This window comes from Dromaius novaehollandiae, chromosome 5, assembly GCF_036370855.1.
Source record: "Dromaius novaehollandiae isolate bDroNov1 chromosome 5, bDroNov1.hap1, whole genome shotgun sequence".
Classification (NCBI taxonomy): Eukaryota; Metazoa; Chordata; class Aves; order Casuariiformes; family Dromaiidae; genus Dromaius; species Dromaius novaehollandiae.
In genome coordinates, this window is record NC_088102.1 from 36,656,706 (window position 1) to 36,683,301 (window position 26,596).

The following is a 26,596-nucleotide window of genomic DNA, read 5'->3' on the forward strand; positions in this document are numbered from 1 at the left end:
GTGAATGACACAGAAAGAGTTAATCACAAAAAGTCTTACTACAACATAAATTCATGTTCTTTTTTGCAAGTGTTCATTTTAGAATGGTACACATTTTCCTGCTAATTCAGCCAAGCATGATTTTGTTCATCCGCTAGTATCCACACAATGTTATCTACGCTACAAAATCAACAGCTTGTATTAGCTAGCAAGTGAGAACTGCATTTCTAATTCTAAGAGTGAAGGTTCAGTATTTTAAAATGAATTTTTCATGGTGTTTATCAAACACATTTAATGATCTGCTCCCTTTCCAGATATTATCTGTATGCAAGTATAACGATGCAAACAAAGACTGACAGATTTCATTGCCAAGAACTCATACAGTTTGTACCAGACCAAAATATAACATTTCATCTGAAATATTAACTTCAAGACCATTCTAATTCAGCATATAGTAATAAACAAAGATGGTTGGTAATAATTCTTTCAATTATTGCTCCTGTTCAAAAGCACATAAGAATGTTCACTGTATTTTCCCCTTTATAATTGTTTCTACTGTTTTGCCTTCATATTCCAGTTAACACGTTCATGTCACAATCATTTTCTTCAAGACATAAGTGTGTATGCATAATAAAGGACTTCAAAAATCTCACTTCAAGACAGAATACAAAGTTAAAAAACAAAAAGAAAAGAAAAAAGAAAGTGATGCATCTAGACAAATATAACCATTCAGAACCTGCAGGTTGCACAAAAAAATTGGAAGAGATTGTTTGTAGCTTTTTGCAGAATAGTCTAATGCAATGGCATACATCAACACTTTGTAAAATAATTTTAGGCAACCCTTTTTTGCACAACAGCCCTATTCATGTATAATTAAAAAAAGTAAAGCCTGCCCCTCCTCCCACTTCTTCTAGTATGCCCTTTAAAGGTGGAAAAACAACAGATCTTTTTTTATCAAGGAGAGTAAAACTTGCTAGTCTACACAGTGCTGACTACAAATCATTGTCAAAACAAACAACAACAAGCAGCTGTTTGACTGCTTTGCTATGCTTAGTTGTATTAACAATCTTTTTTGTTTTCTGAAAACAATGCAGTGACTCCAAGGTCAGTAAGAAATTCATTATCAGCAAGAATAGGCTCAAAGTAAGTGGAAACATACTCAGACCCATATGCGGTTTTATAAGAAGGCTCTAATGACAGCAGCCATCTTCTATCCCCAATATACCATGGCTTAGTGCAACATGTGTGTGACATGATTGCTCCCATGAAGACTCTGAACACTCCCCAATAGTCAGTGGCATATTTACTCTCGCAGATAGAAACAGTATTCTAGGGTCCTGTTTCAGTATCAAGAACAGCCAGAACTACAATAAAGTTTGAAAATGCAAAACTGAAAAAACTGTATATAGAGTACAAAATGCTTACCTGCTGAGCTAAGCAAAACGCTGAAGTCAGTTCCTCTCTGAGACTCTGCACTTTCATTCTGTCCCTCTTTTTCTGCATCCTCATAGCGGCTCCAGTTGGAAACAATCTTTCTTCTTGAATAGCTTTTCAGGTCTTCCTTCTCTTCTTCCTCTCGTGACTCGTTATCATCATCATCCTCTACCTGTGATATTTAAATGGACATTAGAGCCATTGCACCTCAACAGCATTTAACTCAGTATTTAAATAGCCACTCAAGCAACCCCAACCACAGAATCAAGGCCCAGAAAGACAAATAAGCCTGGATCAGTAGCCATGCAATCAAAATTTTAGATTAGGCGCTACCATCTTCCTGAACTGTATATAGCTCCTTATTATTAAAAGTACCCAGTGAAACTTCAGTTCTTACAGAAGTCAGCCTGCTCAGCAACACTGATGCACACTGCAGTGCTTTCCCTCCTATTCTGGAAGCCCAAAGTGAACAGCTTCCTTCCTGATAATAAGCAACATGTGGAGCAGAACTAAGAATTTAATAGTACCACCTATGTGCAAGGGTTGCAGTGATACAGGTGATAAGTGAAAGAACTGGTATTTGTTGAACAGCACAGAAAAAAAGACAACATAAATACTGCCAAAAAACATCATGTAAGAGTGATCTGCACAGGGATTTCCATTATAACCAACTACATGCTCTTAAGTAATACGAAATAATTCAACAGATTCATTTCCTTCATGAAAGTCTTTTTAATGAAATACACATGGAAAAATAAAATAGACTGCTGGCAGTCAAGCTACCAGCCCAAACCTCTTCAAAAAAGTGCTAGGGTCAAAGGGAGAACTCGCAGCAGAGTCAGCTTAAGATTCAAGCAAAACAGGCATTTGCCACAAGTGCTCAAGAACTGGGTGGCAGAAGGCTCTCCTTGAGCCCTCTGCATCAGAGCACTCTCCTCTCCCAGAGCTTGGGGTTGAGCTGGAATGGCTATCGGTTCATGAAGGGAAAGATCTGCTTCACTGTGCAAGAAGTACGCACCAGGAGAGAGAAGAACTGAGAGCAGCAGCATTTTGGTACAAAAAACCTTCTGCAGAAGCCCGAAGCTCTGAAGAAGTGGAGCAAGGAAATCAAGGACAAAGAACCTTGCTGAGCCCACTCACAAACACCTCTACTAACAGCTCTGCTCTTTCTTCTCTCCTTCACTTCATCTCTCCTCCTTTCACAAATCAGTGTGCTGCTGCCATAAAATTCAATTTTGCTATCCCAAGAATAAGTACATTCTTGATAACGAGGGCAGTGGAATTCAAGCATTTTTTACATTACTGAGAAGCTTAGAGCCATCCCCATTCAGCATAAAATAATTTTGAAAAGCAAAGCTACCTTTCTGTAAGTCATTATATATTAACAAGCCAAACGTCATTTCAGCTCACCAGAAATGTGCTCTGAGGAGGACTTTAGCTTTAACAGTTTAAACCAAACGTAATCCTGAATTAAACGTGAAGAGTAATTATTTATAAAGTCAAATTAAACACCCTTGTAAATTAAGAGCCGCAACAACATGTGTACAAAGATTACTAGAAAGAAAGGATATACGGAAATGCAACACAGGTTTCAGATGGATATTTAGGAATCAGTCTTGAAGGCTCAACTACTCCATAGAAAGTTTCGTAGTTACAGTTTAGCTTGGCTAGACAAGGACAAATTGGTTTTCTACTTTCCTTTAGCATCCAATCATTTAACAGAAAAACCTCCATCAACACCAAATAAATCTCTATTGCAAACACCACATACTACATTTACATGCAAGTACATCATAAAAAGACTGACTGACCCAGAAAGCATAACTAGTTCATGGATAGTGGCGCTCTACTGCTCCTCAGTTTTGAAAATGTATCAAGAATGACCAACAGCAGCAGTGATGCCTCTGAAAGGCAAAAGCACACAAAATCAAGAATAATAGGTTTCTGGCTTTTATGCCCACTGAAAAGCACAGAATAACTTGATTGTAGGAGATCAGATTCTCCCAAAATTGTATCAAAATGACTGCCCAGCTTATCATAGAAGTAGCAAAATCAGAATTAGAATAATTACTACCCCCCCCAAATTATCCCCCAATATTCATAAAATAAACTTCTCTACTACTGTTTGGGAGTCCTGATCAGGAACAGCATGAAGAAATGGTAAAATCATCAAACAGCAGAAAAATAGGTTAAAAACCTACTACAATTATAAAAATCCATCACATATTATCAAAACAGCTGACAGCAGGGAAAAAATCTGTGCATTCTCACTAGTTCTGTGTAATTTTTTTTTTTTTAAGGTAAATTCTCTTTTCTTTCTGTACATCAGATAGATACACTAAAATGGTTGTTGTAGACAAGTGGTTACATAACTGAAGGAGATGAAGTCAGAACTCTGTATTATTGCGAACTGATCCAGAGCTACAGTTTCCACAAGACAAAGACCAAAATCATTTATCTGAAGATAAGAATCAACTTGTTTGTTGGTTTTTTTCTCCCTCTTACAAATGGAACGATTTGCTACAATCCAGGAAGTCTAGTGGAATTCGGCTCCCCAAAATAACTTAGAGGTGATAAGATTCACATGTCAAAGCAAGAATAGTGCTAGATAGACACATCTGTGTCATATTCTCTTTTTGTTTCTAAGAAATTCCAAGAATTTTCTGAAGGATCAGAATCACCTTATGCAAGTACAGCACTCTAGCTACTTAATTCCTTTGAACCTGTCGCATTTGCTCCTTTCAGCCATCAGCATAAACAGAACAGGAATATTAGCTTCTTATTTTAATCAGCTTCTAGTGAATTAATATGGATTCAAATGTTTTCACTTAAATGTGAAATAATACTGGACTAAATTCTTTTCACGTTTTGTCATTAGCTGTGTTATACAGCACACCTCAAGGAAACTGCATTTCTTAGCAGTTAAACTGTCAACTTGAACTTTAAGAAACAAACCACAAATTCTCAGGAGGCTTAATGGGAGCTGTGCAGCCTCGTTTCCCAAGCACCATCTGAGATTTACTTTTGAAATGATTAAACTGTAAATGCACACCTGCTTACATTTCTAATAAAACGTTTCACCAAAGATTTCACATAATGCACTGCCATACCATAAAATAGATCTGAAAGTAATCACATTTAAAAACCTGTCATTCAAAACAACTTAAAAGAAGCATTTTCACCAGTAAAATTATGGCTTATCAATACATAAAATATTCTTTTTTTCTGATCAGTGAAGCTTCAGAAATAAGTTGCTTCTAGTGTCTCATATGAGACTGCTACCATCTAAAGTAACAACCTGACTTCTCCTGGGAGAAGCTCTAGCTAGGTGTAGCTAGCCAGAGGGGATCGTATCAATGTATACAAGTATCTTAAGGGAGGGTGTAAAGAGGATGGGGCCAGATTATTTTCAGTGATGCCCGGTGACAGGACGAGAGGCAACAGGCACAAACTGAACCACAGGAAGCTCCATCTGAACATGAGGAAAAACTTCTTTACTCTGAGGGTGACAGAGCACTGGAGCAGGTTGCCCAGAGAGGCTGTGGAGTCTCCTTCCTTGGAGATATTCAAAACCTGCCTGGACACGATCCTGTGCAATATGCTGCAGGTGACCCTGCTTGAGCAGGGGGGTTGGACTAGATGATCTCCAGGGGTCCCTTCCAACCTCAACCATTCTGTGATTCTCTGACCTCAGAAACACATAAACAAACACAATGCTTTCTATATGACTTTACTGTTACCTGCCTATTGAGGTCACTATATGCTACTACCATTGTCATCACACCTTACTGAAAATGAGACAAGTCTTAATCAGCCAGAGCAGACATCTGTTCTATGCATAATGAAAAAAAATACCTCCCTCTCCAATAACAAATGATACAAGCTGAAACAAATTCTAAAAGCCAACTCAAATACAACCTTTAGAACAGTATGACTCAGGTAAGGAAAAAAAAAATGATGCCTTTAAGCAATTTTGAGCTATATCTACACAATATTGTTCAGTACTATAATGAACCATGATATCCTAGCAGGCACAATATTCATCTGCTGTTCCTGTATTTCATACAGTATTATATGCATCACCATTTGCACATCTCATTGAAGTTTTCTGCAACATTTTCCTGATTCTCTATGATTTGGAAACTGGAGACAGTATACAAAAGTCCAGCTGGAGAAAGAAAGAAAAAAAAAGTCAGGAAACCTTCAGACTGCTTTATTCATCAGATGAGCAAAAAATATAAACATTGTGTTCTCTCCAAAAATTAAGCCAATTAAGTCCTCAAACAACAGTCAAAAGAGCCAAGGTCCCCTGGGACCTGCACAGGAACTTGCACAGTCTGGGCTCTTCTGGCAAGTAACATATTTTCATTCCTTACCAAAACCTATGAATCTGCTTTCCTTTTGAAGGAGAGCAAAATGGGCAACATACATAACCCCAATCTATAGTCTTTATAGCAACAATAGTATATCTCAGTACACCTTCCTTTATACACAGATTTTGCACACAGGTTTGGGAAGGTATAGTAGTTGAGAGAAAAGCAGAAAAAATGGTCTTTTTAACTATTCTCTTACAGAGAGAAACATGTGGATACACACGTTTTGGGAATGAAGGTGTCAAAATGAAATAAACATTATTCTGAACAGGCAATTTCCCCCCAGGTCAGCCTCTCCACTTCCCTGAAACTCAAAACATTTTGGATAAAACCAAGGCTGAAGTACACAGTGGAGGAAGGACAACAGTGACCTATTACATCCTGCTTCAATTACTCAGCCACTCTGCATTGTGAGTGCAGTCACTCATGGCACATTAGGTACACGTGCTTGGGAACACCCAACAAGCATTGTTGACCTCACAGACCTTTAAAAAAGATGAAGCTGTATTAAAAGCAAGAGCTTCCATTGTGACTTTCTAAAACTGCATTTATTACCTTTAGGAAACTACAGGAGTCACCTGTAGCTCTCTTCCTATGCAGTTCTATTAACTCTGTAAGAAAGGTTTAAACATTTAATCTCTCTTGGTACGTACAATCCTCTACATTCCTCCCGGTCACTAGAAACAACACGTTTAGTTTAGTGTGACCTGAATCTCTCCCTTAGGCTCACAGTGAAGAAAGGAAAAAAAAATCCAGTTATTTTGTTTGTAATTACTGTTTTAAAAGGTAGACTATCTCCCCTTTCAAAGAACCAGATCCCACAAATTCCCATGTTCACTTTCCACTGCTGCCTCGGAAATACCTGTGTGACTTATCAGCACACGATGAGTTGCACGGTCCTTCAAATAGGTGGCTCACAGAGAGAAAAAACTAACCGTCTGCTACAGGTTCCTCCTCTAAACCACACCACAGAGGTTTTGTACTGCAGCTCCTGAAGTCCCTATCCGAAAACTGTTGACTCAGAGAAAATAAAGTTAATAATCGTGCAATGAAAAATTGCTAACTGAGTATATACACAGGAAAAAAATCTCAAAAGCTCTATTCTCTAGCATTAAAATTAGACTTGGAAACTTAGTAAAGCCTCTTAAGTATTTGTTTAGGAAACTATGTATTTTAATATTTTGTTTGTTAGATACAGAATTTTCCAAGCTCCAAAATCACCAGCTGAAATTCAGTCCGACTCATACAGATTAAAAACAGCAAACTGAAGGATATTTGATGGCGGGTATGTTACGAGAACTCTGTCATCATAGCTTCAGCGCGCATTCTGCACTAACTGGAATATTCAGCAGAGAACTAACAAGCTGCGTTAACTCCAGAAGTAGTCCTTTTTCCTTCGATCCCCATGGTTGAGCCATGCTGGGAGCAAAGAGCTTGTCCAGCTGCTGTCTTTAGATAAAGAGGCTTTTGATATTTTAAACTTGCCAAGCCCAAACATTTACGCCAACATACAAATCAACTGTTTTTCTTAAATTCAGTCAAAATGATTATATGGAAGTTATTGGCAATTATATAAACCCATCAAGCAATTTATATAAAAATTGTCACACAAACCCGCACAAAACTTGTCAGCCATACTACTTTCAAACTGACAGTAACTTGCAAAAGTAGAATATGTTTTTCTTACATTCAGATGAAAAGCATGAGTGTAAACATAAAGCAAGAGCCTTGATCTTGGCAGAAGCAACAGGTTTCAATAAAACCTTGCAGAACAAGTATATTGTCACAAAGATCACAGCATTTTTACTGACTGTTCCTATGTAGAGGCCATATTTGACAAAATTAGGGGTTCTACATATTGCATACCTATGGATCCACATACATATGTGAATATTGTACACCATATTCCAAAACCAAATTATAAGGAGTATTCTGGAGAGGGTGAGAAAAATTTCTACAGAAAGGTGTTTGTTCTTACCAAATCTGCAGCTCCTACATAAGAGCTAAAAATAATCTGAGCTATATTGGAAATTGATTGTATCCAGAAATGGACTCAATTCTGCTGTGTTAACGTCACAGAATCATAGCATAATTCAAGCTGGAAGGGCCCGCAGGAGGTCATCTTGTCCAACCCCCTCCTGCTCGAAGCAAGGTCAAAACGGAAATCAGACCAGGCAGTTCAGGGTCCTGTCCAGTTAGGTCTTGAAAACCTCCAATACAACATCTAATTCTTAGCATTTTGTTTCATTGTCTTGTTCTAGCACTTTCTAAAATTGCAAAAGCAATTGTATTAACAGCTTCTACAATAACTTGTAAAGAAAGCTCAGGCAGACTTCTGCAGCTTCAAGGAATGTAAGTTTATTGAGGGTATATACATTCATCTCAACTCTTCAATGACAGACATTTTTGAAATTTTAAAAATACTGCTATTTTGCTAGTCCTCATGAGTCAGTGAGAAAGACAGCCTCTCTCAATAAACACATCTGTGTTATAAACTGATACATATATTGAAAAGCTCTCTATTTCTGCAATGATATCAATGCTGAAATAAAAGTAAGGCAAATTGGGTAAAAAGCTCACTCATAACTGAATCCATCTGCAGAACATAAGAAAAATAAGTCTGAATCCTAACCCACAAAGGTTATTTCACAAACTACAAAAAGCCTGCTCAAATGAGTAAAGTTTAGAGAATGCCTCAGTCACACAGACAAGTCTAATGTTTATTTAACAACCCCCTACACATACACAGTTATAGAACAACAACAACAAAAAAAAACCACTCAGAAACCCAGCAACTGCCTACTCTACAAAGTTCAAAATCAACATGTTGAAGAAGCTTCGAGGTTTCTAATAGAAGCAAAAATATAAGATATTAAATTTCTCACAGGATCAGCTTTTGCCAAAACAAGAAAAGAAAAAACATCCCTGAAAGATTTCAGCTGTGCTTTGTTAAAAATGGAAGAGTTATCCAAAATTTGTTACATTTGAGTAACAAGATAACTATTTCCTATCTTTAAATTCAAAAATATTACATAATATTCAACAACAGTTTGAAGATTTGGTTTTTAATGCATCTATTTTGTAAAAATAAATAAATAAATAAAGCACATAAGGATGAAGACATTATTTTTCATTGGATTTCAAAATAAGCAAATACTGGTGATAACCACCCACACTGCTGTATTTTCAACTGGCAAAGAATTAAAGAAGAAAAGAAATTCTAGAAGACACCAGTAGAACAATATTCTCAGAAATCAAACACCTGAACTGGCAGAAAATTCATCAGTAGCTTTCCTCTCTCTCTCCTAGACTTAGTCTTCTCCAATTTAAGTCCCTAAATGAGTTCATGGCAGATTCAGACAAGCACAAATAAATGGTTAGAGAGAAAGGCCGGGACCATGCTGTAAAACCTGAGGTCTGGGAAGAAGGTCCTTCTTTCATTTCTGACAGCAGTTATCCACTAGACTGGCTAAGTGTACTGGTAAGCCACATCCTAGGCCTTAATTTCCTGCAATGTTAAACTTGTTTTTCTAAAGCCAATTTTCTGTTCTGATTTCCATTATAGAATTGTGGATTCTCCATTACTACTCCTATTACACATAACATGTGTGGAAACACAGGTGCTTTTTGTTGATTTGACACATTCCTAAAAAAAAAAAAAATCCTTTTTACATTTATGTCATTTGGTAAAAGTTTCAGCTCGCACTTGAAAACATTTGCGATTATCATTTTTAGTCCCCTTTCTCACCTACTTACAGACGGCCAGCGAGGCATGTTAAATGCATTATTTTTGAGGTTCGGTATACAAGAATGGATGTTTGGCTCACAGTGGGGAATTCTTCTATCTTGAATTTAAATTAAAATACCCCAACATCTGTTGCTTTTTCAGATCAACTGTAATAGCAGCATTTCATAAACACAAAATATTTCACATGATGAAAGTTAAAGCTCTATAAGGAGATACTATACTAATCCAAAACCCTAAAAAGGTACTGTATAAGAAATTCAAATGAAAACATTCTGCTTTCACCCTCCCTTTCACTATGTCTGCAACATTGTCAGTAGCACGGTCTGTAAGATTTTCATGTCTCACTGTTAACATACTGCCATTTTACAGTTGTAAATTCACATGCAATTGAAAAACCTCAGACTTCTACTACTCTTCTATCAACAAACTGGTAAATCCAGACATCACACATTTTTGAAATTATGCTGTATTAGTACATATATGGCATGGCACAATCAAACAGTAATTCTTCAAGTACTCTCATTTGAGGATATTTCCAGAATGGGGAATCAAAAAAGAAATAATTTTTAATGACCAATACACAGCCACATAGTCAATCAGCAAACTGTAAGTGATATAAAAGATCCTAAGAACAGAAAGCAAATTGCCTATTATGCAAACAAAACGCATATCAGTATAGCTGAACCCAAGCCCACATATCAAGGAACAAAGATGCAGGACCTACATATTGAATAGCACTGATGCAAAAGAGAATTCAGGAGTCAAAGCAGACAAAACAAACATACATATTACAACAATGCTATGGCAAAAAAAATACTATCCTCAACTCTCAAGGTTTTAAATAGCATTTCTGAGAACAGTACTAAATTTAATTTTTTAAGCGGTGAAAAAAACAGAAAAGATGTAAAGAGTACTGACTACCCACTTGATAAAGGGACACCAAAACCCTTCCTTTCCCTTGTCCTTTCAACGATGTGAGAAATCTAAGGGCTGGTCAGTGAGGGAGAGGCCTAGGTTTTTTCCCTTTCAATTCTCATAGCTGTCTGTAAATCCCACGGTGCATTTAAAGATGTGAGGAGATGAGAATGAGGAAACGGGATGAGGAAACAGTAATTCAGCAAGAATACCTTTCCAGGCTTAGAGGTTGCAATCCCTGCCTCATAATCAGGGCAAGATTTCACTGACAGTACATCCAGCCTGTGCAAACAAGACACCACTGACTCCCTCCAGCTGTCAGCTCTACCTGTACAAGGCAGTAGTCCCCTCCCAGCACAAACTCAACAAAAGCAAGGAACTAATCCACTGGTCCTGGCAAGACAAAGCTGAGATCCTTCAGGCACCATGCAATACGCTGTCCAATAACATAGCAAGTTACTGCCGAACATCTGATTTCTGGTATTTTTGCCTCCAAGAGGTAGGCTCCTGCTGAGTCCACAGGCTCTGTAATTCAAAATATAAATGTTTGGCTTACAACGTGTCTTTGTGGTGCTCCCCCAAATCAAGATGCAGCAACATGCTGTACCACCCCATTTCAAGCACTAGCTGCTCTACTAGTAGTATAGCTCAGAGACTGCCAGAATAGTATGTCCTCCAACTGCTGTACTACAATTTCAAATATAAGTTGTTCAGGGATTCTCTCTATATATCAAAATATCAACATAACACAGATACAAAAGGTGCAGACACATCACACTGTCCTGACTCAGGTAAGTCAAAAACAAATTTTAATACCACCAACCTGTGGCATGCCCTTGATCTCAAAACAATCTCCCACTGCAGGCAATAGAAATACGACAATTTATCAAAAATGGAGAAAGCAACTATAAACTTCATCACCACTGTACACTTCTGGCTGAAAGAAATACAGAACTTCTTCCATCAAATCACATACTCATTAGAAAACAGTTCTGCTGGTCCTGAGTGGGGAGAGCTAAAACAAAGCATGCCAAAGGACTATTGTCAATAAATACAATCCATTTCTATCCACCTGCTGCAGAACTACAGTATTTTACCCAGAAAGTGAAAGTAAATTCAATTCTCTCAATACAAGTCACATCTCCCACAGCCAAGAGAATGCAGTGACTCTACATCCTCCAAAATGGGTGACCTGTGTTCTCAGCCCTGTTCTCGTTTGCACGGGGCCACTGAACATTCCTGGCAAGACACCTGGAAAACCTGGTGGCTTACTTGCCAGGCAGGTGCCCAACCACCACCAAACAAACCAACCTCATGTCATTCCTTCATTCCTGCTCTATCCTTATGACAGCTTTAATGTTTTTAGACAAAGTACAGAGAGAATGAAAAAAAGGAACCTAGGGAAATTCACTTCAAAATAACTATTGGTAAATAGTCGCTTATCTGAAAAGTGAGAGAACATGATTGTACCTTGTATTTGAAATGGGGCAGAAAGTGGCCTGCAATTTGAATTTGTTCCTCTTCTCCACATTCTCCAAATCCTTTGCTTTATCACTCATTGCAGATTTAAGCCTTTTCATCACACTCTCTCTGTATTTAAAACAGGCTCTGCGTGTCCGCTGGCTGCCTTTTTACAAAAAAGTATCAGCAGTAATGGTTCTGTAACCTTGCGCACAAGCTGTTTCCACCATAATCTGGCAGATGCTAGGATGATTTTGCCATATATTTTGAGAAAGAGGTGAAAATAGTGTATTACTAATGTGAAGAGACATTTTTTTCCTGCATTATAACCAGCATTTTCTAGTGACTAACACAGGATACTACAACAAGGCAAGAAAATAAACAATTACTATTGATCAGTGCATCGATCTATTTGCTGTCTCACTGAAAATAGTTAAACCACTTTTCATTATACTTCCTCCTTTAGAATTTCACATAATTTAGATAAGATTTTTTTCCTTCCAATTAATTGTTATTCAACAGAAACTAAGCGTTTGTAAAAGTCACTAAATAATACTCATCAGACACCTTAGACAGGTCAATATAAGTATTTGCAAATCCTGTTGCTTTCATGTTTTTTTCCCAGTCTTTGCCTAATAAAATGTGAAGCAAAAAAGAATCTTGATATTTAATATTTTGCACATTATACCTTTTGATTTTTCAAAACAGTATTAATAAGATTAAATAGTATTGACAAATCTTAAATCCATGTCATAATTATAGTGACATACCTAACAGTACATTAAAAATGTATTTCTTCCAAAGTGTTAATGGGGGTGAGGTCATACATGTATGCTGCATATTCTCCTCCTACCGGCAAATACCTATTTTCAGGTATTTGCAGTGAGGCTTCTCCAGTGACCTTTAAGCACTGCTTCTCATTAACTGAAACAATTTATTTCCTTCTTTATTGCACACGTAGCCTTGGTAATAACATATCTCTTCCAGTACAATTCAAGGTTCTATTATAAATTGTTTTCTCAAGTTGAGGGGAAAAAGGAAAAAGCTTTTTTTTTCCCCCGCCTTCCCTAGACTAAGGAAGGTAGAGCCACAAGAGAGAGGTTCTTTCATGAAGAGAAAAAAATATTGCTGCAAAGAATAATCCTCTTCACTAGTATGCTCTATTGGTGACCTTTAGAGAGATCTACCAAAGCTAAAGAGAAGCTTAATTAGCAGAAAGGGCAGCTGAAAGAACAGGTAGCACAAGAAAAAAGCTTTTAGCCTTTATTGTACAGGACAAGAATTTTTGAAAGAGTAATGAAACCCTAAAGATTGCTTCATAAATGCTGGATACTGGAAATCATTTAAAGATAGAATTAGCTATGGCAGAAAGACATACTATTCTGAAACCGGTGTTTTACATAACAGAAATGACACTCCATTTAAAGGGAAAAAAATTTCATGAAGCACACAAGACTCTTCTTCTCTAAGTCTTTTCTGTAAAACTGTTACAGTTCTTCAAAACTCACTAAGTTTGATCCTACAAGCTGCTTATTTTACTAATTTTAAGAGGAAAGAAAACCATTCTCCCATCTTGATTTTTAAAATGTGTGTAGCAAATTAATTCAAACAGATTAGTCATGTGACTACAGCCTCGTGCAGACTGTAGTGCAACTTCTAGATGAAAAGTGTAATAAAAAAGTTTCCTCCCCTGAAAAATATAATTACAGCTGCAGAAAACCAGCCTGAAATAACAGACAAAATAAAGTCTAGATCCTGACAAGTTCTTATGCTCAAGCCTGTTTGGAACTGTGAAAAAAAAGCATGACTACTTCCTATCTAGAACATTTGTAAAATAGGTATTGTTAAACAAGGCTCAAAGAATTCTATACAGATAGATGTAAAGCCATTGAATATTGCTAAAAAATCCACAGCTTATCATATCTCTATGTTTATGCTGTGACTATCACCCTCTTCAGAGAAACAAGAAGCAGGAATGTTGTTTTGTTTTCAAATTATCTTCATAAAAAAGCCAGGTCAACTGTTTTACAAATACACTAGGGTAAAAATAATACCACGGATATTTTCAAATGTATTTCCTTGCATTCACTCAAAAAACCTTTGCTATTCCTATATCAAATTTGAATGTGACTGTACTGCAGACATTTTTAAAGACCTCAGCTCAAACCTGAGACCCCTCTCCTCATTCATCTCCAACTTCTGTGGAAAAAGAAAATCCTCTGAAAGATACTCTTCCAAATAGCCTTGAGGAATTAACTTCTGTAAACCTAACATACAACATGAGATAAAGTAGCGAAGAATCTATCTGAGGTCCTCAACACCCGAATGCCATAGTTCAAAATAACCAGTATTTTAAAATGTCATTTTATTTTGCCATTGGCCTAGAGTATAGTTCTAAAATGTAAGGGCTATTGTACAATACTGCCCTGATCCTTCAATTAATTCTACAGTGAAGAAACTCCAAGAGTCATTTGGAACTTTGCTGAAAGTACAGGTACATCTGGATTACCAACGAACGTTAAGGACTGGGTTCTACTTGTTGGGATCTACTGCAATTCCAGGACTTTTTGTGCACGTGTCCTTACTAGCAGCATAGTTTACACCAGTCACCAGTCCTAGGGGCTCACTGCATATATACAGAGTACTAACTGCAGGAGAACTTAGCATCCACTTTGCAAGTAGTGAGCTCTAGACAGTGCCCTGGTGAACAATTTCAGCCATGCTTCCACCAGGAGGGAAACCACTTTGAGCCCACCAGTATTATGCTCAAGTGCATCCCACGAGGCAAATTTGCACCAAAAAAAATATTGACAGTAACTCACCAACATATATGCACTGTGAGAGCACCAAGTACGTACAAAGAGCCGGGCCAAAATCCTGAAGGAGCTAACGTTTCTCATTAGCACAATTTGTTTTTGAATATTACCTCCACAAACAGATTTTACTTATCACTGGGACAACGATCTTTGACTTGCTGACAATTAGGCTCAAGTGCAGGAAAAGAAGTAATACAGTTATACAGTATTTCTATCATACAGTATCATTCCAGCCTGTGGTGCTTCCACTAGCACCTACTGTTACAAATTAACAGGGTATATACACTAGTGAAGTAAGCATGGCAGCATAACATGAATGATACAGCCCAGAAGAGAACACAAAAGAAAACCCTAGTTTGCCAGGCAATCAGAGAAAGCTCAAAGCTTCACACTAGTAACAGAGCAGTAGCCTGGAAGGAGCTGTGGCCCAGAGTCATTACTCTGCTCCTACAAGTCAAAGATCCTGGCTACCCCAGAATTAAAAAGAGTCTGTACTGAAGTAATCTTCTGGGAAAAGACAGACAGGAATAGAAACAGGACCTTGAGGCAAGGTTCTCACACACTCCAGTGGATTTACTGATTTTACTAGCAGGGCTGTTTTACTAAGTCTACCTGCAGAAGAATTAAAGCCTTATTTTTACAGAAGTAATAATGAGAAAGAAAAAAAAAAGCACATGCATACACAAATACAGAAGAATGACATAAATGAAAGAGAACAGGGGAAAAACAGACCCCCCTCAATCCTTCACCACAGAGCACTGAATCACACAGGCCTGAAATCCTTTGATTTTGAAAACTAGTCAGAGAAACACTGTGGTACTTGTTATGAGGTTCTAAATCACTCCTGAATCAATAATCAATAAGTTTTCCTTTGAAATACAGAAAAACCTTCTGATAGCTACAGAAGCCCATGAAACACAATTGGATTTGCTGGAAACCAAAAACAAGGCTCCTAAAACTAGCCAGTTAATTTTGTGAGAAAACAGAAGCAGTACTGTCACCTCTTTCAAAATTCTCTTTGTGAAAAATAAGACCGTTACTTAGAGGAGTTAGAATATTATTGACTAATTCTTTAAATCAAATTTCATTCCTTCTACAGATTAGTTTATTCTTTCAGCATGAATGCTTACTATTTTCACTTGATGCACCCATATAAAACCCTGTATGATGTTCATTGGGACCAACTATTCATGCAAGTAATACAAACAAGATTTTTAGCTTAAAGTTCCTCAGTGCTCCCTTCTTTCAGTTTTGTCTGTAATGAGTACTTCAGTAGCAAGTCCTAAAAACTCATATATAGTGTGGTTTTGATATGTCCCAATGTATATTCAAAAAACATCACCTTGAGGTGAGAAATATATTCCCTTGCCATGATTTTACACTGTGAAATACCTACCTTTACTCTTCCTCATTTAATTGTCAGCTATCTTCTCTGCCTGAGAAACTATGGCTGTCACACACATAAGTATTGGGTCCGATCAGTACTAAAGGCTAAGCTGCCTACCCCACCTACTGTTTGCTACTAGCATTGTTTCATTGACAAAATGTTTTAAAATGGACAGCATGGATTCTTAAATCTGTAGTTTGTTTTTCCCTACATTCTGTAATTTTGGGTTAAATATGATGACAAGTTCTTGTGAGAGCTCCTCCAACATTCAAGACATTGCCATTTTACATGTCCTCTGAGTAACATCTACCCTACTACATGTGATAATTAAATCTAAATGAGGTAATATAATTTCGAATCATTTCATAAAACTAACAAAATATAGAGTTTATAAAACTAATTTTTGAAGCTCACAAAACTTCAGCACAACAAAAAGTTACCAAAGTTTGATCTTAGAGACCTTAGGAAAAAAGAAGAACAAAAAGCGTTTGAATAGATGAGGCAGGGAAACAGAAACTCGCGACCATTGGAACTGTATTTAAAAAAAAAAAAATTTTCTTAAAAGCTTTTTCTGATGAAGTTACAAAAACTGAGCATGTTTGCATGTCTGCATGAAGCTGTTATGAAGTAAAGATGCTGTACGTTAACCTACGTAAGAGAATGTTTTCAATATAAGTGTATCAGGCTAAATCAAGAAGGAAGTTAGTAGAACAAGGATGAAGGAATAACAATTTTGTGATCTATCAAAATAAACCACTCCATGCTAAACAGTTTGAGATAATTACAGAACAGTGCAATGACAAGAAGTCATATAGCAATTCTATTGAGTAGGTTCAAAAAACCATCACCATATTCTTAAAACCTCTGATATTTGTCTGTACTGTTCTCCATATATTTTCTGCACAATGCATTGCATAATCTATCTGTCCTTTCAGTCACAGTTTTTATTCCCAATGCCCAAACTAAATCTCCTTTCTAATAATCTGAATGTCTTTCTTCTTGTCCTGCTTAAAATAGACATTTTTATTTCTGATCTCTTCACAGCAACCTTTCTACCTAGTGGAAGATGGCTATCACAATTTCCCAAGTATTCTCTTTTCCACACTAAAAAAAGAAAAAGAAAAAGAAACCTCTCAGTTCTTTCGACCTTTCCTCCTAGGTCATATCTTCTAGAGTTTACATCTTTCTTTGTTCCTTTCCTCTGGACTTTCCCCAGATGATTAAGATCCTGCAGAATTAGAGAGAGTTCTTCGGTGTTTGTGAAGCAGTCCTTTCACTCTTCTCATACCTTGCACAGCCATTTATTTAATCCAGAGCAGTATTCACCTTTTTGCAATGACTGCATTGCTAACTGATGCTTTCTCATCCTTTAAACTGCCAATTCCTTCCTATTTCTGCAGATTTTGCCTACTTAAACATTGATGCATTGTATTTGATCTTGAATTACACCTTACTTAACTGCAGTCTGTTTTTCCCATCTGTTGAGATTGTTTTGATCACCAATTTGGTGCTCCAACCTGCTAGCTACCCTTTCAGCTTAGTGGTGTCTGCAAATTTTACAGTTGTGTATTTTACCCCTTCATCTGAATTATTAACGGACATACTCAATACTAGCAGATGAAGAATGAAGTCTTGCAGAATCCCATTCATTATCTCCCTCCGATTTGACATGGAACTGTAAAGAAGTTTCCAACCACTTGTTCAACCACTTTTCCAGGCACTTAATCTAAACCAAAACACTTCAAATAAAATAGTTCATAGCCCACACTTCATTCGCAATCAATTCGTTCCTCTTCACACCTCATCACAGTAGAGAAACTCCCGGGAAGGAAGTTCTTCACACCTTTTTAGTAACTATGTAGAGCTTACAAAGTGATACACATTAATCAAAATAAATTTTTTTCTAGTTACTTTTGAGAACATTAAGACAAAATGTCAAAAGATTTGCTATGTTCAAGATATGGATATCTGTTTCTTCTCCTATATGAACAAGATCTGTTACAGTGTTCTAAAAGGAAATAAGATTTATTTGTATTTGACAAATCCAAGCTTTTGTTACCATGTAGCTGCCTATGAACAGATTGTTTTTTGCAGTATTTTTCCAGGAACAAATGTCAGGCTGTAATTCTCAAATTTAGTATATTTGTCCCTTTTGCCTGTTTTTCTAGAAATCTTTCCCATCCAAAATCCCACCCACTATTCACAAATTTTGAAGATAATTGCTAATTGTGCAAAGATAATTTGAAACACTCCCCCTAACTACTAGGTACTGGGAAGCTGTCCATTCAGTCACTTGCTGACATATTTGATGAAATGAACATGCTTATGGTGAGAGAATATGGATCATAACATGATTCTTTTATACTATTATTGACTAACGTTGAAGTGAATAGTAAAAATGTAATCCTTCAAAGCTATCACAAATGCTAGTTGAAGACTTCAACAAGGAGTTTCCCCTTCCATTGTCTAGCTTGTCACTGAGTTTACGTTGCTTGTATTAAACCTCAGACATCAGTGCTGACAGGAAGAAGTAAACTCAAAGATCTAATTTCTTCCCTGTTCTACAACAAGATGTAATCAATACCTTTCAAGGTTTATCTTTTTGGTTTTTTCATTTATTCCTGAAAGAACAAAAAATATGTATACCTGAGGACTATCAATCTCCAACATATCAGGTGACTGAACATCAGACTCCTCCTTTGGCCTAGTGACTATCTGATGAAAAACCACAAAGCAGAGCAGCTTCAAAAGAGGAGGATACTCAGATACCCAAGACAGCCAACAGTCTTATGGTCTAAATGCTGATCTACAACAGAGAGCGCATTAGATCAGGGTTCTGAATGCCTGAACCATTAGATATTGGTTATTTCAGAAGCCACCAATATTTTTACTATTCACATCAAAGTTTCCTTGGTCAAGGATGGAACATTTTTTGATTTTTTTTCTAAACGACCAGTTTCTGCTTAATAGTTCCAGCAAATCTTAGTTTTGACAAGTGCTTTTGAATTATTTTTCTCTCCATTAAGCAGTTACTTGTTTTAAAAAGGCTTTTTAGTCACTATTTTCATCACTTGTCAGACTCCTGGGGAAAAAAAGTGTCAAAAACAATTAAACCCTGTAGATAGACACAAACTTAATTCTCTCAGAGCTACAGCTGAGGTCAAGTCTCAGAATGGGCAAATGGCATAAATTCTATCCCAAGAGAGGCAAACAAGCAGAACACCACAGTTCAGAGAAACCATGGAAATATAAACAGAAATGCAATAAACTCTTAAGACACAACTGACAACTAACACACTGAAATATTAAACAATTATTTAATTCAAACTAAAAGATACTTTTTAGTATTTCTTATATAACCACAATGGTATTTATATATTTCTACTCAGAGTAATTATTACAATAGGCAGCCATTTGGCTTTCACACACAATAAATGTAAAGTACAGAAAAAAACCACATGAAATAATCTTCTAAAGCCCATTTCTCCGTTTTGCAGGCTACCATACAATGGACTAGCAATCACAAATTAAAATTAGAAACCAACCAGTATTTCTATGCTCTATGCCATCATTCACTCTGTAATAAAGCTGACTGAAAATTTGGAAATATATTTATATATCTTTTTATTTTTATACATCTTTACAGCCTATTGCTTAGGCTGTAAAGATTTAACTCATACAGATTAGGCAAAATTTATCTGAGGCATCAAAAGAACATTAGATGTTCTTTTAGATAGTGTGACATGCACATGAAAAGCACAAGAATGAAGATCAAATAAACATGAAATAAATGTGATGTCATCAAGAAACTAACCACAAGCAAGAAAGAGTGCACTAATGCAACTTCCATTCTTTAACAACAAAAAGTTTACTGCAACCAATGGCCAAAGCCAGAAAAGCTTGTCAAAGTGCACAAATCACTTCCAACTGCACTGAAGCAAGGGCATGAATCACGAGCATACTTAATGTACCATTCAGAACCAAAAACAAAGTTAAAAGATTACTTTGTAAATTGCAATCGTAACAAACATAGAATTAAAGGACAAAAAAAAGCTTCCTTAAAGCACCCAGAAAAGGAGGAAGTCAAGAATTATAAAAATAAAACCTAGTATCATACTCAGAATTTCAAAAAAGATTTTGGTAGACTATATTTTAAACCGAATACTATTAAAGTTCATGACTACATAAAATAAGATATATAGTACTGTGCAACTTAGAGGAGTTAAAATAAAAGTGAGATAACATTGTGCTGATTTCAAAGGAAACTTTTACTTCAAGCATTATAATTTACTTTTTTTTTAACTAAAAATGAGTGACAGCAAATGTGTTCTATTTATTTAACATGAGTTAAAAATGACACAAGAAACAGAAATATTCAAGATGACAGACCTACAAAGAAATCTGCCATTTGGTAAACCAGCTGGTTATATCTAGCTTCAGATTGATATCATTTTAAATGGAGGATACAGAAGCCAGTTAAATCAACATGCATGCTAGTTATGTAGCATGAATGATTGCAAGATCCTTTTTCTTATTCCCAAAGAATGAGAACACTTTTCCTCGCAGTTTCTAAACCATTCCACGTTTGAGAGAGGCAGAATCTTGTTTAAAAAACAGAGGTTGGGAATTATGTTACAAACCACGTTCAGAGTTATCTCCTCAATAGCTGTCAAAAATCATGAAAGCTTTTAAGATTTTCATCCACAACTGGATCTACCATCCACTACAAGAATAAATCCATTATTTATGGGAAAAGAGCATCCTGATCTCCTTTTAAATTATCTAGCAGAGGAGGGGAAAACTGACATTAGACCCAGCAAGTATTGGGTCTTGATAGGCTTGAAAGTAGCACAGCTGATCACTCATTACTAAAATAAAAGACAGATTAACTTACAGTAGCATACAAACATGTAAAGCGGCATCCAGCCTTCATTAGCCCGTAAAAAACTGAGAAGCTAACTGACCACCACGATCATGCTTTGTTCTCCCTGTTGTCCATGTCAGAAATAACAACTTCCTGCGGCTTCGATCACCACCATGCTTTGTTCTCCCTGCTGTCCAGGTCAGAAATAACAACTTCCTGTGGCTTCAACCACAGGCTTAGAGACCACTAACTTGAAACATCTGAAACAGAAGCTCTGAGAATGACTGTCAGTTTTAAATTAATCCAATTGACTAAAGAATATTAATGCTAAAATATTAAGCAATTTAATGCCAATTTCTAGTTCACTGTAAAAGATGTTATTTCCATAAGTCTGCAATGAAGTGTGATTATATTAACACTCTTACTACATTTTACTGAATTCATTCTCCTATAATTCTGTTTGCATTTTACTGCTCTGTACATAGTAGGCTGAACAAATCCAGTTACTTTAATATAATTTGATGCAGATTTTTTTCAGAAAGTTTTTCGCAACTGGAGGCGCAATAAAGAGAAACTAAGGCAACAACTGAAGCTCCAGCAGTCAAAAATTATTTCTATATCAGACTTAGCAGCAATAGTGTTATAAACAAACAATCCATATGCAAATTAAATTATAAATTTAACATACTTTTATAATGATAGAAGAATCTAGGCTTAAAATTATTTTCAGGAAATAATACCAAGTCATCTAAATCCTGATTATGCAATGTTAGAATGATGCCAATTTAGCAGAAAAATTCCTCCAAATGCCAAACTGAGACCAGCAATGTGGGAATGGAAAACATAATCCTCCACAAGTTTTAGCCTGGAAAGCAAAAGGGCCAGATTCCCCTCAGGAATTCTGTATATGCTCCAAAATTACAGCATCCTGCACATCCATTCTCCAGAGTTTCAAGGCCTGCTTTTTTAAAAAAAAAAAAAAAGAGAGAGAGGAGATTTTCATAGCAGAGGACTCCAGTCTCCCAGCACAGAGTTAGAAAAGTGATATGAAAAAACTGTTCACATGCTCAGTATTACTACACAGCTCTCCATGTACATAATTTACACATTACCACTTGAGAAGATTGAACCCCCTGTTGCTGAGAGACAAATCTCACACAAATCCCTTACTGTGGGCCAGGCTTCCTCCCACCAAGCTGGTGTGCTTGCCTGAGACAAGTCACCTCATGAACAGACAGAACACCAAAGAAGCGGGGGGTAAAAGAGTGGGTATTTTCTGCCAGGTAAGAGAGCTGAATCAGCTCAGCCAACATGGTCTAGCAAACATCACAGCTAATATAAGGGAGGTACTATGACCCTGTGGATGGATGAAAGAAGAGGAAGAAGCAGGACCTGCCTGTTTCAGAGGGGGTAACCGATCAGATTGGTTCAGAGGTAACGCTAGGCCTCACCAGGTGCAGACCTGCACAGCTGCTGACACTGCAGTGAGATTGCTGGAGGCGGGTCAGTTCCAAGCTGCAGCTGACACACATACACAGCAGGGTGAATACTTTTATGGGTAAACATAAGACACGATACACGGGTGCTAAGAGGGCATAGCGAGCTTAACACTAAAACCCTCCAGGGCAGAAAAAGCATTATGCTTAAACATTCTTTAGGAGAATTCTGGGAAAAAAAGCTTAACTACAGCTTCACTTTTAAAGACCCAGCCCACACCAGTCGTGGCCAAAAAAAAAAAAAAAAAAAAAAAAAAAGTGATTGTGCTAGACTAAAATATGAAGAGCATATCAAACTCAATAAAATAATTAATAGGCAAAACATATTGTAAGCTATCCCAAAACCTGCTAACAGCTTTCTGAAATACTTCAAACAGTAATCTAGATAAAAATGCATACATGAAACAATTCTCTTACTGAATATACCTTTTAAATTACAAAGTGGGAAAACAGCACTGTAGTGAATATATACATATGCTTTGACTTATTAAATTCTTGAAAGACTCAAAGAAAATAAGTCCAGGATAGAAGTCTCCTCAGCTAATGCAGATGTTGATTTTTTTTCCCCCCATGCCTCTCTGGCTCACAAAGGAGAACTACTACTTCACATCCTGAAACCAGATCTGTCCACACATCATTATGTACACAACAGTTTATGTTGCATACAACTGAAATTACTGGCCAATGCCCTAGGCTGAAGTACTAATCCAGTTGCATTTTTCTCTCAGAAAAGAGGAATGCTAAAATTTATCTGAATACAGTGACAAAAATAATGGATATTCTACAGTTTTTGAAATCCATCAGCAACCACGGGAGCACTAACACAGATAAACCACTGGCTGGGCCCAATTTAAGCCATGGTATCATAAGAGAAGTCAAAGTGAATTTAATCAACTAGATGCTGAGAATGGGGTAGCAGCTGGTCTGTCTACATTAGGAGTCCCAATGCTGCCAACATCAATCAGTATTAGCCTGTGATTGTAATCTTTTTTGCCAATTCAGGGACAATCATGATCTGTATGTTACAATAATGATACAGGAAGCAAGATAATTTGAACGTGGTACTGTCAAAGCATTTATTCCCAAATCAGAAAATAGCATTATAAATGGATCTTTTTAAAAGCATGGTGCTGATCCCATACCCTGGTGGGGTGAATACAACATTTTAACACCTCCACAGCAAACTGCAGGTGTAATTGCAGTACGGTTGGCTTGTTTATGTTACTTTTAATCTGTTTAATCGGTCGAAGCACAGGCTTCCACCGGGACTAACGGTGAACACATGCTCCAGTGAACGGCGAGCACCTGTCCTGTCAGCTAGGCGACGTCGCCCCGTCCTCACTGCCACAGCCACAGCCCGGGGCGAGGCGCCCGCTCCTGCCAAATTAGGAGCGACTGTGTCAAAAGCATTCACTAGTTCTTCGTCTCTCTCTGCAAAGCGGACATGCTCCTGACTTGCATTCTTCAGCACAGCATTAGAAAGGGCGCTGCGCTCCCCGGGGCCGCCCGCCAGCCCCTCCCGCGCCGCCCGCCGCCGGGAGCGGGCGCCGGCTCCGGCCACCAGCGGGGCCCGCAGCGCCCGGGGAAGCGCAGGAGAGAGGGAAGAGGCGGGGAACAGCGCGGAGCCGAGGGGAGGGGAGGGGAGGGTCGTCCCGCCCGACCCCGCGAGGCCCGGCCCCCGAGCCAGCGGCTGCCGCGGCGCCCAGCGCCACCGCCCCGCGGAGGCCGGGCTCTCCTACTCCTCCTTACCCGCCGGTGGTGGGGGGCGGCGGGGAGCGGCGCTGCCCCGCGGCCCCGCGGCTCTCGCCTCCCCCGGCCCCCGCCTCCTCGGTGCCCGGGAGCGCCGCCTCTTCCCCGGCCCCCGCCTCCTCGGCCGTGGCCGTGGCCGTCCCCGCCGCTTCCTCCGGCCGCCGCCTCGGCCGCCCTCTCGGCGCCGCCGGGCCGCCTGCGGCCGTGCCGCCCGCCTTCCCGGCGGGGCCGGCTGCCGCCCCGCTCCGGCTGCATGGCCGTGCCGCGCCGCGCCGCCTGTGGCCGCGCCGGTCCCCGCCTACTGCCGGAAAGAGGCCGGGCGCCGCGCGGCAGCCAGGGAAATGGCCGCGGCCCCAGCAGCTCCCCCTGCCCGCCCCGCGCAGCCGCCGCGCCCGGGCAGCCCCGGGCCGACGTCTCGGCAGCCGCCGCAGCTCCCCGCGCCCTGTCCCGGCGGCGCCCCCAGCTCCTTGGAGCCCGCGTTCCCTCAGCAAAGCACTGCGGGCAGGGGCCGGGAAATAAGCAGTTTTCCGCACAAATGTGAAAAAAAAGGCGCATGTATTTCAGGTTTAACATCTGTAATCTCCGTTAAAGCCACGTAGAGGTAGCTTTCCGTCGCAAACGAGGAAAGCAGCAGAGTCCCAGCTGACACCTCGCTGCACAAAAGCTCGTACCACTTAGCGCCCATTAGGCGATTCTGCACCCTCTCGCAGAGCACCTTGTTCTGAGGACACACATGAGGGACACGGAAACAGCTTTGGCGTATGAGTGCGTTAGAGCCTGGCCGGTTTTCTTGCTGTGCTTGGATTAAAACAGCCCCCACGTTGCGCCCAGCAAAGCAAAGCTTATCGGTTCCCTCACCACCAGGTTTGCCAGATCCGTTTTCCCCATGCAGTCTGCAGTCTGACAATACCACACTAAAATACCGGTCTATTTTTGAAGGGTTTTTTAAACCCAGTAATCCTTACAGCAAAGTGCTACCAAAACTCCCATACCAGGGAATTACGCATTCTGGCATCTCTGTACTACGCCGTGGTTCTCTAAGGGGCTCTTTAATCCTGGGGCATAACGCGGAGCAAATCTGTAAAATTAGCTTGACTCCAGTGCCCCGCACAAGCAAATAAATCAAGAAACAGGGAGCACTAGCCAGCATGTTGCAAAGACATCTAAGTGATTGCTTGTGAAGCCAAAACAGGTCTGGCAGGCTCAGTGCTGAGCTAGAGCTAATAAACCCTACTGAACCCAAGCTGTGCCTGCATCTGTGGCATAATTAATCTGTGACATGAACAATCTGCCTGTAGATAACTGAGAGCTGACTATATGTATAAGTTGAACAATTCACATTATTAGTACTTACAGATATTTTGAAAAAATAGCCCTAATATTTGGCAACAAATAGCAAATATCATTACAATTCACAAATGTGAAGTTCATGCATCAATAATTATGAGTTAGACTGCAAAGTCATAGTGTACATGAGCATTTTGATTTTATAATTTAATTCTGATCTCCCTATTATAAGCATGCTTGTGAAAGACAATTAGCATTAATCATGTTACCATAGCACACAGAAGTCTCACTCACAGGCACCATTGACTTGAGTGATACACAAGTAGAGAACAAAAGGTAGTACCTTCCACAAAGTGCTAACACAGAAGTATGAGACAAAAGATGATGAGAATGGTCAACATGCCAAGAAGGGATCTTCGCATACTAGCAGCTTAGCTACTGTCGATTTTCATAGTCATTATAGTAAAAGTCCACTAGGGAGGGCTTTGCATGATAATGAGAGCGCTTTACATGATGATAATGGCTTAATTTTTGTCGTTGATTATAGGGTGCTCTTATCAAGCATGAAGGACAACATGAGAAAGCAAAATGTATTTGAAAAATTAGTAGGTGAACAACAAAGGTTTGTATTACTTGCATTCTGCTGCAGTAAGAGTGGCACACAGAATGAAAATAAGTAGGCAGGAATAAACTATGAAAAGCCTTCAAAGAGAACAGAAGTAACTAAGTTTTCATGTAATATAAGAAATCCACCATTAATAGATAAGCTATTGCTAGCTCCCCCAAATGTATTGTTTTTGATTGCCTTCGTGAGGACTGATTCTCACCAAATGCCTCTGACTTTTGTTTAGAAATTATTTACACTGCCTATACCATATTATCTGTGTTCCCTCTGCCTGTATCAGTTCAAACTAAGTATAATTATGTCAGGACAGCAATTTCTGCTTCTATTGCTCTGAAGTTTGCAATCCATATGGGTAGCTTCAGTAGTCCTTCCCCTTAAATCCTAGGCCAAGCATTTTAGGGAGGGTAAAAGACCTAAGAGGGACAAATATTTACTACATATGGGGAAAAAAAAAGCATTACA

General features: G+C 38.6%; 1 protein-coding gene across 2 annotated transcripts in view; it reads right to left on the minus strand.

Annotated features, from left to right (window-relative positions):
* AVEN (apoptosis and caspase activation inhibitor) overlaps positions 1 to 24,547 on the minus strand; it is a 109,247-nt gene extending 84,700 nt beyond the window's left edge. The window contains exons 1-2 of one of the 2 annotated variants that reach the window (XM_064512439.1): positions 24,223 to 24,547; positions 1,405 to 1,585 (exon numbers count right to left, since the gene is read on the minus strand). In XM_064512439.1, the coding sequence (XP_064368509.1) occupies positions 1,405 to 1,585; positions 24,223 to 24,477 (436 nt within the window). In that variant the 5' untranslated portion in view covers positions 24,478 to 24,547. Of the gene's footprint in view, positions 1 to 1,404; positions 1,586 to 21,007; positions 21,062 to 24,222 lie in introns of those variants that run through there. The other variant, XM_026095771.1, reaches the window with a different exon arrangement.
* Positions 24,548 to 26,596: the final 2,049 nt, after the last annotated feature.